This window comes from Balaenoptera physalus (assembly GCF_965194825.1).
Source record: "Balaenoptera physalus genome assembly, chromosome: 6".
In the NCBI taxonomy this organism is placed as follows: domain Eukaryota; kingdom Metazoa; phylum Chordata; class Mammalia; order Artiodactyla; family Balaenopteridae; genus Balaenoptera; species Balaenoptera physalus.
The window spans coordinates 48,287,273-48,303,722 of record NC_138885.1 but is presented as its reverse complement, the minus strand read 5'-3'; the positions used below and the strand labels follow the sequence as shown (position 1 = coordinate 48,303,722).

Sequence of the window (16,450 nt, the reverse complement as noted above, 5' to 3'; positions counted from 1 at the left end):
AGATATGGAAGCAACCTAGGTGTCCATCAATGGATGAATGGATAAAGAAGTGTTTTACATACATATATATATAAATGGAATACTCAGCCACAGAAAGGAATGGATTTGCAACAACATGGATGGACGTGGAGGGTATTATGTTTAGTGAAATAACTCACATGAAGAAAGCCAAAAACTGTATGTTATCATTTATTTGTGGAATCTAAAACATAAATAAATGAATATAACAGGAAGAAAAAGACTCATAGATACAGAGAACAAACTAGTGGTTACCAATGGGGAGAGGGTAGCAGGGAGTGGCAAGATAGGGATAGGAGTAGGGGATTAAGAGGTGCAAATTACTTTGTATAAAATAAGCCACAAGGATATATTGTGCAGCACAGGGAATACAGCCAATATTTCATAACTTTAAATGGAGTATAATCTATAAAAAATTTTGAATCACTGTGATTTATACCTGAAACTAATATTGTAAATCAACTATACATCAATAAAAATTAATTAATTAAAAAAAATAAAGTTGGGGTTTTTCTGGATGTAGTGTATATTTTTATCCAACAACTGACTTTTTTTTTTTTTTTTTAAGTATTTGTTTATTTATTTATTTATGGCTGTGTTGGGTCTTCGTTTCTGTGCGAGGGCTTTCTCTAGTTGTGGCAAGCGGGGGCCACTCTTCATCGCGGTGCGCGGCCTCTCTTGTTGCGGAGCACAGGCTCCAGACGCGCAGGCTCAGTAATTGTGGCTCACGGGCCCAGTTGCTCCACGGCATGTGGGATCTTCCCAGACCAGGGCTCGAACCCGGGTCCCCTGCATTGGTAAGCAGATTCTCAACCACTGCGCCCCAACAACTGACTTTTGATGCTGTTTCTCCCATTCCTATATTACATAGGTCCAAGAACCAAGAGGCCTCTCACTATTACACCCAATTATACACTCACAAAGTTTTTGCCTTTTGTTCCTCTGACTCTGGACTCTGTTGTTTTTAAAGGTTTTAGTACTTAAGGAAGGAGTTCAAAAGAAATTAGTTCGGAAGAATTGGAAGTTCAGTCACATTATAATTTTAGATTCTTTATGCCACCAGGTAATCATGCAAAAAAAAGGTTGCTAAGTTAGTTGTGGCGTTTTACCCCTATAATACAGTTGTTGCCACACAATATGAGCAGGGAAGAGTATAGAGGGAAAACTGAAGATTCTCTGGGGTGTGTTATACTACCATACATGGTAGCAAAGAACCAACAAGATGTTAGACCCATCAGAAAAAAAAATTTGGTCACTCTATTAGGGAAGAAACCTAATTTGCCAAGGTAGTAGCCAAAACAAAGATAAAAGAACAGCTGCAAAGGAAGGTCTCATGACCAGGATCTTAAATAAGACAGTAACTTCTATTTTCTTGCTGTCATATACAATATGTATTTTAACAAATTTCTTTTTCCTGTTGTTTGTATTAAAATGATTGTTTAGTGTAATTTGTAGAGTATCAATAAGAGAATGTGGCAAAACTAGAGGAATGAACATAATCTGAAGTCCTGGCGTTGGATGTAGAAAATGATAGCTGCATTGTTTGGCACGAGTTACTTTTGGAAGCTTACGTAGGAAAGGAATAGTGTGTCTGTGTGGAAACTGAACAGTCAAGAGTGAATTTTAGTGAATATTTATCTTTTTTGGTTGCTTGATATCCATTTACCCATCCCAAAAGAACTGCAGATGCTGCCTTCAATTATAGAAGCTAAAAGGAGTAGGCACACGACCAAGTCTTGGCCAGTTGGGCAATCTCTCCAAAGACTCTGAACCTGGAGCTGATCTTGCAAGGAACAAGAACAAATGACAAGGATTCATTTTATCATCCTGACCAGGCTTTCCCACTAACAAATAGTCCCCTTGCTTCCTCCTCCTTGACCCTCTAATACTTTTTTGATTCCTGCCTACCAGTTCTGAGAGTCACTGGATATCCTTCCAATAAATTCCTTTTCCTTAAGTTAGATGGTATATGTTGCTTGCAACACAGGGTCCTGATATAATGAAGTAAACAGAAATGGAAAAATGGACAAATATGGAAAAATCTCTTTTAAGATGTTTTACTGGAAGTCTTTTTTTTTTTTTAAATAAGTAATTATATTGGTGTTTTAGAACCTGAAAAAAATTTTTATTTATTTTTATTTTTGGCTGTGTTGGGTCTTCGATGGTACGCGCGGGATTTCTCTAGTTGTGGCGAGCGGGGGCTACACTACGTTGTGGTGCGTGGGCTTCTCATTGCAGTGGCTTCTCGTTGCAGAGCACGGGCTCTAGGCACGCAGGCTTCAGTAGTTGTGGCACGCGGGTTCAGTAGTTGTGGCTCGTGGGCTCTAGAGCACATGCTCCGTAGTTGTGGTGCAGGGACTTAGTTGCTCCGCAGTATGTGGGATCTTCCCAGACCAGGGCTCGAACCCGTGTCCCCTGCACTGGCTGGTGGATTCTTAACCACTGCGCCACCAGGGAAGTCCAAGTCTATCTTATCTTTTCAAAGACCCCACTTTTGGTACTGGATATTGTTATGGACTGCATGTTTGTGCCCCCCAAATCCCACCAAATTCATTTGTTGAAACTAACTCCCCACAGAATGGTATTAGGAGGTGGGGCCTTTGGGAGGTAATTAGGTTATGCGTGGTAAAGCCCCCATGGTGGGATTAGAGTCTTTCTAAGAGGAAGAGAGCTAGCCCTCTCTCTCCCCACCCAAGTAGGATACAATGAGAAGACAGCTATCTTCACTAGAACCCAACCATGCTGGCACCCTATTCTTGGACTTCCAGCTTTCAAAACTGTGAGAAAACCAAATTTCAAGAATGGCAGGGTCACCACTGGGCTTCAGGGACTAGAGGAATGTCATCAGTAGCATCAGTGTCAGCCTTATTCTTTCCCACTGAGTTTGGCTAAAACCTGGCTGCCAGCACCTCCTGGGCTTTTATCTTCCCAGCTTAATTCACCTTAATTTCAACTTGAAAAATCCTGGGAAGGGACTGGCCTAATTTAAGTCATGTCTCTATTCCTGTTGCAATCACTGTGGCCAGAAAAGATAAGAAACTAGAATTTGCCCAGCTTTGGTTAGGTACTTATCCTCAATCACTCTGCTAATGAAGCAGGACAGTTTATATCTGGATTCTATGTTAGACTGGAGAGAGAAATTTCCTAAGAAAGAGGAGTGCTAGTCCAAAAGAAACAGAGTTCCAGAAGAAGTATCTTACAGATATATATCTATATTATATATAGATATAATGTCTTACAGATATTTACATGTAAAGGGTCTACTATATTCTTCTTAGTCATAAGACACAAAGATCTGGAAGAAGCTATCCAAATTTGATGATGGGGGTGGGGGGGGGGACGACCTGGGAGGTGGAGAGAAGAGCCCTTTAGAGCCAAGGTTAGGCGGAAAGGTGGAGGTTGGGCGAGGAAGGCGGGAAGTGAAAATAGGTTCATATGACAACCACTCTGGGAGGAATACTTAAGCCATGGGATTTGTGTATATGTATGTGTGTATATCTTACACCTCCTCCCATATTAATCTAAACACTTCCGATAATTTAAATTAGAGCAGCATTTGGCATTTCCAATAAAAGGTTTTTGAATAGTAAAAAAATGTTAAGACTTTTAGAAACATTATTAAATCATTTACTCAGTAACAACAATCAGCAGATAACAGGAACACACTGCAGATACTCATTTCCCATTTGGCCTGAATAAGCAGTTTTGCTACACAATGCTATCCTAATGTAGGTTTTTCTGTGGCCAGGGAAAACAGTATTTAAAATAGTCCATCTTTCTAAAATTGAAGTGACTATTCTAAACAGGTATTTAGAAAGGAAGTGGGAACAATTAAGGCTTAATTACTATGAAAAAACAAAACAGCACAATTACAAAAGAACATTTAAATAGGAAAACAAGGAAACTATACATGTACACACTATATCAAAATACCTTTTCTATTTTGGTAACCAAATTTTGGAGATTAAAAACAAACTAGTTCAAGCATTTCTAAACATAAAGACTTCAGGTTTATATTTATTAAAAACAAGATAATATCAGTTTTGTTGAAGTAATATATACACCATGATAAATATTTGGAATTGTGAAAATGGAAATAGTGAATAGCTTTAAATTTCCTGAATATTTTCATGGCTTAAATAATTAAACTTTTTTCAGTTTTTTTTGTTTTTGTTTTTTTAAATAAGTTTACTTAGTTTTAAACTCAGGCCAGTGTGCTTTTCTTAAAAGACAAAATACTTATTAAAAATGGTAGGTATTAAGGTTTGCACAAGCTAAAAAATAACATTTACATTTGCCTAGATGTAACAATTAAAAAACATACAAATTCAAGATATAGTAGGAAAATATGTAAAAAAACACATAAAGAACCATAGCCCATTAAAAAATATAAATGCACCTTCTATATATCGAAAACTAAATATTCTGATTTAAAAGTAGCTTCTGTAAAATGTCAAAGTAGTAGGCATTGTTTGCTTTCCTAATATAATGAATAAATAAGAAATATTTCTATCTCAAACAGTACTATCAGTATTTCTTAGCAAAAATGTAGTATATACATATACATGGAAAGGCAGGCATTGATACAGGATGTTCTGCATCCAAGTTTTCGAGTTTGAGTTCCATTAAAATGTTTTCTACAACTTATAAGGACAATGCACACAAAAGTAAAAAGATGAGGTAAACATCTTACACTTTTAAGCATTACTTGAAACTTAATACTTAGATATTCCCAATGCCTAGGCTCTAGAACGATGCTTAAAAAGTCCTCCATAATGATGATGATATCTGAACCACATAATGAGCAGCAGGTTTCTTGGTCTTCTGAGTAGGCAATGATGTTCTTCCCTGTTATTACAAAGCAATCATGACTAAGTTTTGTCAAGAATATTGCTTCAGTGTGGGTTTACATGAGGCACCAAGCTACAGTAAGAGCAGCTACAATGCCATTCAAAATTGCCATACTATAGCCCATGTGGAAAGAATGTCCAGTCAGTTTCCTAGGGGGAGAAAAAAACAAACGAAAAAAGGAAAATGTAATTTGGTATAACGAAAACACCATCAGTTTTTACCGAATATGCTTACAATCTGGAAACATGTTTCCCAAATATCTTTTATACATTAATATACAAGTTAAAAAAGAGTATTAGACATCTTCAGAATTATAAGTCTTGGTTATCAAATATAATTTTTTCAATTTCATTACTTAGAGCAAAATGCTCAGTTTGATCCCTATAACTTCTTTACTGTGCCTCATAATCACATGTGTGTACCATCACCTAATTCTCAGGTACATATCTTGTTACATAACAAGCATGTTCTTTCATTTAAATTAGCATTGTGTTTCCCCACTCTCTTGTTCTCACTTATAATTTAAAATACATATTATTTCAAGTATTTGTCCTGTTTGTACCATTTTTTTAGATTACATGAAGGAATTCTACTTTTTCTTTGAGCACTAAAAACAGCACTTGTCCATATGTGAGTCATAAATCAGATTATGTCTTTTATAGACATTTCAGTTCTCAACTTAATAGGTTACTTAAGTGGCTTTCAATGAGTTCCTAGGTGTCAGCAAAGACACTGTTTAATGGTTACTATGAGCGCCATCTAGCTCATGTGACATTTGTTCCCTTTATCAAGCAGCAATTTTACTTATTTTACTACATTTTCTTAACACTCCTTGCACTAATTGTATTGCAGTAATACTCTTTGCTTATCCTAATAAGGATGAGACATGCTAAAAAGAATAGAAGGTAGGGTCCAATTGGTGTCAGAGGCAGAAAAGAATCTTCTCACAGGAGCAATCCAAATCAAGGACATATGAGGAGGTATACACCAGCAGTAGTAACAATGGAAAGTCATAAGTAATAAGGGCCCTGGGCTGAGAGGGTTATCATTCCCTTTGTCCTCTTCTTTCCAAAGCACAGATCAAAGCCAGGGAAGTACTTAGATCAAAATTAACATCTGAAGACACCTCATTATAATGATTTCCAGTCCAGTAAGATCAGTGGCAGGAAGTAAAGAAGATACTCTCTTCGAAGAACAACCCCTTTGCATTCACCTGAGACTATAGAAGACCCTGATGTATCCTGATGGCCCCCTGTTCTGGTCCATGGGAGTTATTATTTACCCTCTCCACTCAATCTTACTCAACTGGGACTAGTTTAAGATGCTTCTCATGTGCCATTAAGGGCTAATCTACCTAGCTGTATTACCTACCTACTGTACGGTAAAATAAAATAGATACACTAAATGCTTTGCTCCTTTAAAAAAAAAGAATTCCTCCAAAAATTGATTAGTGAAGAGAAATCTAATCATAACTATCAGCATTATCATTCACTGTAAAAAAAAAAAAAAATACTACTGACCTGAGAACATTTAAATTCATACTAACAAAGTTAATCATGGAACAGAATTTCAGGAGTTAATTGTTCTCTTCTACTAGTTTGAGACCCTGCATTCCCACAAAAATAGAAAAATCTCTAAAGTACAGTTTACTGAACTTTAGGAAATTATAATAACTACAATGTTGATATAATTGAACTTTACTGAGATATACAAGCTCAAATGCTTAGTGACCGTCACAAACCAGGCACAACAAGGAATTCTAATGGCAATGAAGAAATACTCCAGAGCAGTGGTTCTTAGTCTTTCTACCACCTTAAACGCACCATACTCCCACTGGGAACGTTGTAGCCATTGTCACACATGTACTGCCAGGCAGGGGACTAAAAATCTTTGACAAATCGCTTGATTTAAAGCTCCTTTTCAAACACCCACCATGATTTTCCTCCCTAGGAAGATACAGAGAACCCCTGGTAAGTTTTCCCTATGACTCTTGTGATCTTTGAAGTCCTGTAAAAAGCTGAAGGTATCTTGATTCCCCTTTGTCAAAGCCTTTCATTTATTTCTTGTAGACGGCAAGTTTTGAATTGAAAAATTATGACTAAGTATGGTGCCTATTTTACTCAATCTCTCTTTATATATATGCATTTTACTTTTTAAAGTATACACAGTAAAGTGCAAATGCCTAACATATATACAGATCAATGAATCTTTATTACGGTATACCCTCATGTACCTACCATCCAGATCAAATACAGAACAGTTCTAGTACCAGAGAAAGCTCCTTTGTTCCTCTTCCCTGTCAATATCCACCTTCCCTCCCCCAAACCCTCAGATAACTACCACACTGTTTGCTATCATGATGACTTGTTTCACCTGCTGTTGAAACTCCATTTACATGGCATCATGATGTATTCTTTTGTGTCTGCATTCTTTCTCTCAGTAGTGTTTGTGAAATTCATCCACAGTGCTGTACGTAGCACTGGTGTGTTCTTCTGTATTACAGTTTAGTACTCCATTGTATAAAAATACCAAAATTTATTTATCCATTCTACTACTGGGAATTCAGGTTGTTTCCAATTTGGTGCTCCTATAAAGAGAGCTACTATGAACATGATACTATGTACACGTACCTGTGGTGGGTGGTAAGCATCTGCACTCATTTCTCTTGGGAAGTCCTAGGAATGCAATTGCTGGGTTATAAGGTAGATGTATGGTAAATGTGGCTTTAGTAGAAAGCATCAAACATTTCCCCTAAATAGTTGATTACTTTACACTTCTACCAACAACATATGGGAGTTTCAGTTGCTCCAGTGTCACCAACATTTAGTATTATCAGTCTTTTTTAATTTTAATGGACCTACAGAGTTTGTTGTTGTGGTTTTAACAGTTGTTTTTCTCATAACTAATGTACTTATTGCCCAATTATTATTTCATATATAAATGTGACCGAGAAAACAAATTCATGATGAAATTCTTTCCAATTCATTCTCTCCTTATACCTAAAACATATTGTACAGATTAATTTCCCTAAAATACCCCTTTGCTCAAAATGCTTTTTTGTCAACTGGATATAAAATACAAGTGAGCAGAGCAAATAACAGAGTTAACAAGGTCAACTTTCCTTGATGTCAATTTTCAAAGATGTGGCAATGGACTAGCAAATGAGATACTGTGGTATAAAGGGAAAAGGACAAAACCAGGAGAAGTGAACTTACACACTTAAGATTTCATGGTTATCAAGTAAAGGACTGGATCAGATAATCTTAAGATCCCTTACAGTTTTAAATTTCTATGACTATTCAAGTAGCAGAGACAGAATAAGTAAAAACACTTGAATGAGATTATGTAGGTTTTTTCCTACCTATTAAAATAGGTTAATTCATCAACATTACCTGTGCTTAAACTGAAACAATGATGTAGGGAGTATAACTATCAATACATAAATATTTTAGTACCAAAGAATCTATCAAAGAGACACACGAATATAATGAAAATTAATATATGACCTCATTTAACATACTAATCCAAAATTTTAAGACCTGACTATTCAGTTGACCATTTAAAAATAGGTAGAAAAATACACAGAGAACTCAATGACAAAACCAGAATGTTTCCCAAAGTAAATATTAGGATTCCTAAATGTGGATTTTATTATCCTGAGATAAAGTTCTAGTCCACTGCAATACATTTCTGAAATCAAAATGGAAATGGGAGATATTGTTTAATAAAAAATTACTAGAGAAAATATGGTTACAAAGAAAGGCTTATTATAATAGAACTATTTCCATATCCTAAAAGATTAGTTATAAAAAGGTACCATTTTGTTTTGGTTCTAAAGAACTCCCTTCTAATAATAAAGAACCCTACAAAAAAGGTACTCATGTGGTTCCTGTTAGTGGTTAAGAGTTTGAGCTCTGTAGCTAAACAGAGATGGTTTGAGGGCCAAGCTTTGCCACTTACAAGGTACTATGAAGCCAGAAGAATTGTTTGACCTCTGAGCCTCAATTTCCCAAAATGGAAATAAAAATAAAATCTACCCTTATAAAGTTGTTATGAGAATCAGGTGTCTGGCACATACCAAATGATCAATAAATGTTAGCCACTATCTATCTAGTACAGAAAAGAAAGCTTAGCTACAGAAGAGATTTTTAAAAATTCTTTTCATCTTCTACTTCAACTCTTCCTTCCTTCTAAGTAAAACACCTAAATTTAGACCCATCCCCAATCCAAAACAGAGAAACAAACAATAACATACAAGCAGACTCAGGAGGTGGAGGGAAGAACAAGACTGAAGAATTATAGGTTTGTGTGCATTTCTGCTTGGTATTACCCTCTTCCAATGGTTCATAATCACGCCTCCCTTTATAATTCACTAGAAAACTCAGACTTCCACTATTTATATCTAGATTTTGTAATCTGGAAATGTACTTTCTAGCAATATATTTATATTGATATTTAACAGAAACTTGGAAAGTGAATACATCATCATATACCTTAATTATTTTCATTTATTCAGGAATGGAATACATTTCAAATTTAAGATTCAAATTAATTCAATGATTCTGGCAATTTAAGTGACTATGCTCTTACTTTTGAACCACAAATAAAAGCACTGAATAAGCCACTGTCAAAAGTTTCAAATAAATTACCTTTGTTTATTTAAGAGAGAGACCAAACAGATTAGCAGCTCTTTTTTCATTTCATGTTGTTTATTGTTTTTACTCTAACCTTGGCTTGGTTGACTCCAAACTGAATCTCTGTACTACATACTAGACTCCACTTTCTTGAAATCTTCATTCCTTACCATATTAATTCCTGTATTTCCTTTCCCTCACATATATTCCCACATTTCAGACATGTTTTTATGACAGAACTCCTGCAATTGAATACAGTAGCATCACTGCCAACTGATTTTGCTCTAAGCAGAAAGCTCTCTGCTTGCCAGAATAAGAAATTATATTAAGGTCCTACATTAAGAACCAGCTGGCTATTTGTTTCTGTGTCTGACTGGCTCAGTAGGAGACAGGATGAACTAGCTGGTACTAATCTATTCCTTCTTCACACATCTGAGCTGCCTTTTATTTCTCATTCTATACCTAGCCAAGAAATCTCTAATTCCTAAAGAATTTTAAGCTGTGTGAACTTGGTTGGAGTAACTATCAGTTCTTTATCTGGAGTCAAAAGTTCTTAACCCAAACCCAAAATCTGAAAGAAAATACTAAACCTCACCATATTTCAGTCTCTTACCAAGCATTTTTTATGTTGCTTTCAGAAACACAAAATGATACAACAAATTACTTACAGAAATTGCTGGGGAACTGTGTGTATTCCAATTAACTTTACCAGTGTTATTTAAGAAATAAGGGTTAGAATTTAAAAGAGAAAGCTTTCTTCATTGAGGAAATGCTATGTCTCTCATTAAGAAAAAACCAACATATATTACATTCACCCTTTATACTCTAAAGTTCTTTATTTTACAATTTTCTTAACTTTCTTTCCATTATTTTACTTCACCAAAATTTACAGTATGAATTCTCTGTATCAGGCATTATATATGGGAGACAGAGAAGTAAGCAAGAATCAATGTTGTCCTCAAAGATGTGTCTAGTGACATAGTGCGCTAAGTAAAGTTCTGCAGACAGCATTACCTGGAAGACAAAGGAGCCATTCGATCTGTAGAAGGGGAGAGATTTTAAAGAAGAGTCAATACCTGAGCTAAAACTGAGTAGGACGAATTTAGAGTTCTAAACAAATACAATATGCGCAGAAGCCACACACAATGGAGAATGCAGGAAATGGTTAATAGTTTGGTATGGTGAGAGTGAAAGACTTGGAAAGCTAACTTTCCTTCCACAGGGTGTTTAAACATGGCTCTATTATTTACAGGACTACTTTAGCCTACCTGGAAATCTAATTCCCCATCTTTAAAATAAGGTTAATAATTCCTCTCTTTAGTGTTCCTGTGAAGACTAAATGAGATACTATTAACAAGCACTTGTTGCAGTGCCTCCCATTTACTGAGCACACGATCATAAACACAATAAATGTCAACCATTATTTTTTATCCTTGACTGGCTGGAGTTACTGGGGGAGAAGGAAGAACTGAAGGTGGTGCCAGGTTTCTCATTTGAGTTACTGGCTGGATGAAACACCGTTCACCATGATAGGGAACCCAAGAGAAGACACAGGTCGGTGGGAAGTGGGAAATAATGAAGTCAATTTTAGATGTGCTAAACTGCAAATACCTGTGGGACACTGAAGTAAAAACTCCCGGTAAGCAACAGGAAATACAAATGAAAACCAAAAGGAAGATTCTCAGGACAGAGGCTCAAGATAGGCTAGACAGACTCAGAAATCTTTGGACAGACTTCTGCTACTCAAAGTAGTAGCTTATGAAAAGGGATTCCACAAGTGAGAAATAGTGATCAGAAAGCTGGACAGAAAACAAAACAAAACAGGAGGGAGTGATGCCAGAGAAATTTTTAAGAAAGAAAAGCATTTTGAAAAGGAATGATAAACCGTTTCAAATAATGGATTGAAAATGAATGTTAAATTTTGTAATTAAGAGTTCTGCAGTCAATTCAAGGAGAAAAATTGTAGTGTAGGAGTGAACGCACGACACACGTGGTAGCAACTACAGTCACTGTGAAACAGGGACTATCTCTTCTCTAGTCTTATAAGATATTTAGCTATGAAGAGATCTGGGCATGAGGATTTTTTTCTCTAACACAGGAGAAACTTGAATGTTTAAAAAATATCCTAACAAGAATATTGGATATAAAAGGAAAGGCTGAAGATATATGAAAAAGGGAGGTGCAGTGGGAAGGGGGGTCGGTGGATCTACAACAAAGGAAGTAAAATTGGGAGAAGAACACTTTATTCTGAGATAAGAGGAATGGGTGGTATGATGAAAGTGGATGTAAATTTAAGTTCGTAATCATGAAAGGGGGAGGGAAGAAGCAGGAAGTTCTCTCATGATGACCTTTCACGAAACTGGAAGTGAAGTCCACTGAAAACTAAAATGCAAAGTGAAGATTTGGAATAGTTACAGAAAAAAATGGGAAAGGGATGTAAGACGGACGGATGGATGATGGATAGTGCTAGCTAGTGAGATTCTAGTTCGGACTACAAAGGTTGTGAACTCTAGTTATTCAGATCTTACTTTGGATGATTCAACTCTGCCTTTTGATCCTTTTTATATGGAACACCACAGCCCTTGGCCTACTTTAGAATGGATTTGAGGTCTTCTGCTGTTTCAACATTTCGCTAGTTCCAGACTCTCTCCTACCTGACCTTTCTTTGACCTCTATAACTTTGCAATTTTACAGGGCAGGCACTTCATCCTTCCTTCTCTGTACAAGGCCTGGTAAAAGGAAGCTAGTTTTACTTATAGTTCCTAGTCTATTCCTTAACCCTGAAAAATTCTTCCCATACTTGGCAAGGAAGTAACTTGCAGACTCGCAATCTAATAGAAGTGAGTAAAATACAATGGGTTTTTTATAACTGTCTCATTTATATTGTTATAATTTTAAACATCCTCAAATTGTAAGCTTTCCTGTTTGTTCAAACAGCCTTTAGCCGACCTTTCATCACTACTTTATCATCATCATTTATTCATTAAAACTCAGATATTCAGGAAAAGTTATTATGTTTACCATTTAGGTGTGCAGTAATTATTATAAATTAGTATAAATTAGTGTAAAGTGAGATTTTTAGAAATGTGTGTTATATCCTAACAACTATAAAACTAACCTGAACAAACAAGCCCACTCCCTCTTACAATGAATATATATAAACATATATATACTTTTTGACCAAAAATTAGAAATTTTTTATAAGCAATATCTAATTTCAGAGTCGTCTCCTAAAGGAGGTCTTGGCAAACTAAGATACACCTATCCTGCCACCTATTTCTTTTTATTGGAACATAGTCTCACTCATTCCTTTATGTATTGTCTTTGGGTGCTTTGGTGCTACAATGGCAGAGCTGAAGAGTTGTAACAGGGACCACATGGCCCACAAAGCCAAAAATACCACTTGGACCCTTACAGAAAAAGTTTGCCAACTTTTGTCCTAAAACCTTCCTCTTCAAAGTGTATTCCAGGCTTCCCTGGTGGCGCAGTGGTTGGGAGTCCGCCTGCCAATGCAGGGGACACGGGTTGGAGCCCTGGTCCGGGAGGATCCCACATGCCGCGGAGCAGCTGGGTCCGTGCACAACGACTGAGCCTGCGCTCTGGAGCCCGCAAGCCACAACTACTGAGCCCACGTGCCACAACTACTGAAGCCTGCACGCCTGGAGCCTGTGCTCCGCAACGGGAGGAGCCACTGCGGTGAGAGGCCCGCGCACCGCAACGAGGAGTAGCCCCCACTTGCCGCAACAAAGACCATGCGCAGCAGCAAAGACCCAACACAGCCATAAATAAATAAATAAATTAAAAAAAAAAAAAAAGTGTATTCCAGAGATCAGCAATATATTGGCATTGCCTGGGACTTAGAAATTCAGAATCTCAGACCGCACGCCAGACATGCTGATTCAGAATCTCCCTTCAGCTAGACCTTCTGGTGATTCTAAGATCCTCAAAGTGAATACCACCACTATCTGGAAATATATAAATTAGCAAAGAGATTTCCCAGGAGATCATCACTTGAAAAATCTATCCCAATTGCTTTCCACATGAAAATTTCAAAAGCTACTATAGTTTTAAACCAAAAAAAATATGTTGAACAAACACTTAAAAAACTTGTTTGTTTCATTGTTATCATCATGTTCCCATACAGATTTTGACTTCTTTAAAATGTTACATGACAGATAACTCAAATAAGAAATCAGGTAAGAGACTATGCAGGAATTAAAAAAAAATAAAAAATTCTCCCATTTGTCCCTCTCTTCTTTTTTTTTTTTTTTAATTTTTAATTTATTATTTATTTATTATTTTTATTTTTGGCTGTGTTGGGTCTTCGTTTCTGTGCGAGGGCTTTCTCCAGTTGCGGCGAGCGGGGGCCACTCTTCATCACGGTGCGCGGGCCTCTCACTATCTCGGCCTCTCTTGTTGCGGAGCAGAGGCTCCAGACGCTCAGGCTCAGTAGTTGTGGCTCACGGGCCCAGTTGCTCCGCGGCATGTGGGATCCTCCCAGACCAGGGCTCGAACCCGTGTCCCCTGCATTGGCAGGCAGACTCTCAACCACTGCGCCACCAGGGAAGCCCCCTCTCTTCTTTTTGTATATATTTACCTTGCTAGGACAGTGGCTACACATTGGATATATTGTATAAGTGTGTATGCAGATATACATTTGTATTTCTCTTTTTTTTTATACATTTGTATTTCAAAGTAACCTGTCAGGATAAAATACAGCAAAATATTTTTTAGAATGAAGTGCCAGAGAATAAAACTAAAACTATCATGTTAGCTAGTTTACCAGATTTTAAGGTATAGTTATATTTAGGTGGAGTGATGTATTTCAAATGCAAACACCACACAAACCATATACACACATATGTGTGTGTATATATATACACACACACAGTCATAAGGTTTTAGTAATCAAGACTACAAATATAGAATTATTTTTAAAATATGTGCTATATGATTATACTATTATAAAAACAGAAATATTTGCATGTGTATAGATTTTTTAAAAATCTGAGGTATAATCCCCAGTCTGTTAACATTAGTTAGTTCAGAGTTATTTAAAATAAGATTTTGCAGCCTTTAACTTTCTGAGTTATATAATTCTGTGATGCATGTATTAATTCTGTAATCATTAAAAAAAAAACCAGTAAGGGGAAATTTTAAATCAGTCACTGTCCTAGCAAATAAATTTCTCAATTATTATCTGAAATAGAAAATGCTAATAAAATATAAAGTCGTTAGAAAAATGACTACAGGCTTCAAGGTTTCATGATAAATCTGAGGTAAAGATTATCTGGAGAAACATATACTTAAAAGATGTAAAAAGTGAGGAAAAAAGTATAAATGTATACACTTAATGTTGAGCTATAATGTATCATTCTTAATACCTAGAAACTGATGTTGAACATTTTGAGCATTTACTCCATTGCCTCATTAGCCCTGTAATTAGGCTAATGATGTACATTATGAATAAGTATCAGTTATAAAGTAGCCAGCATTTTAATGGAGCAAGTTGATTTATCAATCTACACAATATGCTATAATGGAATTCAAAATTTCAGCTTTAAGGATTATCTCATTTTTATTTTGTTTTCCCCATATACTCCTTTATTATCCTTTTAATGTCCATGGGATCTGTAGTGATGTCCCCTCTTTAATTTCTTTTTTTTTTTTAATTTTTATTGGAGTATAGTTGCTTTACAATATAAAGTGTGTTAGTTTCTAATGTACAGCAAAGCAAAGTGAATCAGCAATACGTATGCATATATCCCTTCTCTTTTGATTTCCTTCCCATTTAGGTCACCACGGAGCACTGAGTAGAGCTCCCTGTTCTATACAGTAGGTTCTCATTAGTTATCTATCTTATACATGGTATCAATAGTGTATATATGTCAATCCCAATCTCCCAATTCATCCTACCCCCCACTTTCCCCCTTGGTATCCATACATTTGTTCTCTACATCTGTGTCTCTATTTCTGCTTTGTAAATAAGATTGTCTATACCAGTTTTTTCAGATTCCACATATATGCGTTAATATATGATATTTGTTTTTCTCTTTCTGACTTACTTCACTCTGTATGACAGTCTCTAGGTCCATCCATGTCTCTACAAATGACCCAATTTCATTCCTTTTTATGGCTGAGTAATATTCCATTGTATATATGTACCACATCTTCTTTTTCCATTCGTCTGCTGATGGACATTTAGGTTGTTTCCATGTCCTGGCTATTATAAATAGTGCTGCAATTAAGAATGGGGTGCATGTGTCTTTTTGAATTCTGTTTTTTTCTGGGTATATCCCAGTAGTGGGATTGCTGGGTCATATGGCAGTTCTACTTTTAGTTTTTAAAGGAACCTCCATACTGTTCTCCATAGTGACTGTATCAATTTACATTCCCACCAACAATGCATGAAGGGTTTCCTCATTTTTAAAAGACTTTTTCCTTAGCACTAAGTTTCCTAGCTATACTGCCACTTCTCTGGTCCTACTTCTGCTTCTCAAGCATAAGGTTAGTCTTTCTGATCTCTTTAATCCCTTCTGGATCTCAATTCTGCAATAATTATGCCTCCATATATACACTAAAGTCCTTCATCTAGAATTTTACCAACTAGAAATTTTAATTGAATCACAACCCTATGCTTTGCTGGTGTGATATTAATAACATAATAACTACAGGCTCTGAAAGATCCTAACAATGAACAAAGTTCTTTAACATGGAATTAAAATGTATACATTTGAGATATCTCTCATTGTACTACAATTCCCTGAAAATCAGTCAGAGAGAAATAAATGTATATCTGGTTGGATGAAACTGCATACTAACCTACAGTCTACTTTACTTATATGCAGCAGTCTACTTGGTTGCAAACTGAATTATGTCAGACATGTTAACTTTATTCACCAGTGTATCAAGGTAGCAAAATGCCTTAGGATATCTATCTGTCGTGG

At 36.2% G+C, this 16,450-nt stretch overlaps 1 protein-coding gene across 7 annotated transcripts in view; it reads right to left on the bottom strand.

Annotated features, from left to right (window-relative positions):
- Positions 1–841: 841 nt before the first annotated feature.
- ARL6IP6 (ARF like GTPase 6 interacting protein 6) overlaps positions 842–16,450 on the bottom strand; it is a gene marked incomplete at its 5' end in the record, with an annotated part of 39,565 nt that continues 23,956 nt past the window's right edge. For 2 of the 7 annotated variants that reach the window (XM_082465185.1, XM_082465191.1), the window contains 3 exons: positions 842–5,018; positions 7,500–7,544; positions 10,518–10,542. In XM_082465185.1, the coding sequence (XP_082321311.1) occupies positions 4,983–5,018; positions 7,500–7,544; positions 10,518–10,542 (106 nt within the window). In that variant the 3' untranslated portion in view covers positions 842–4,982. Of the gene's footprint in view, positions 5,019–7,499; positions 7,560–10,517; positions 10,543–16,450 lie in introns of those variants that run through there. The other 5 variants (XM_082465186.1, XM_082465192.1, XM_082465187.1 and 2 more) reach the window with 4 other exon arrangements.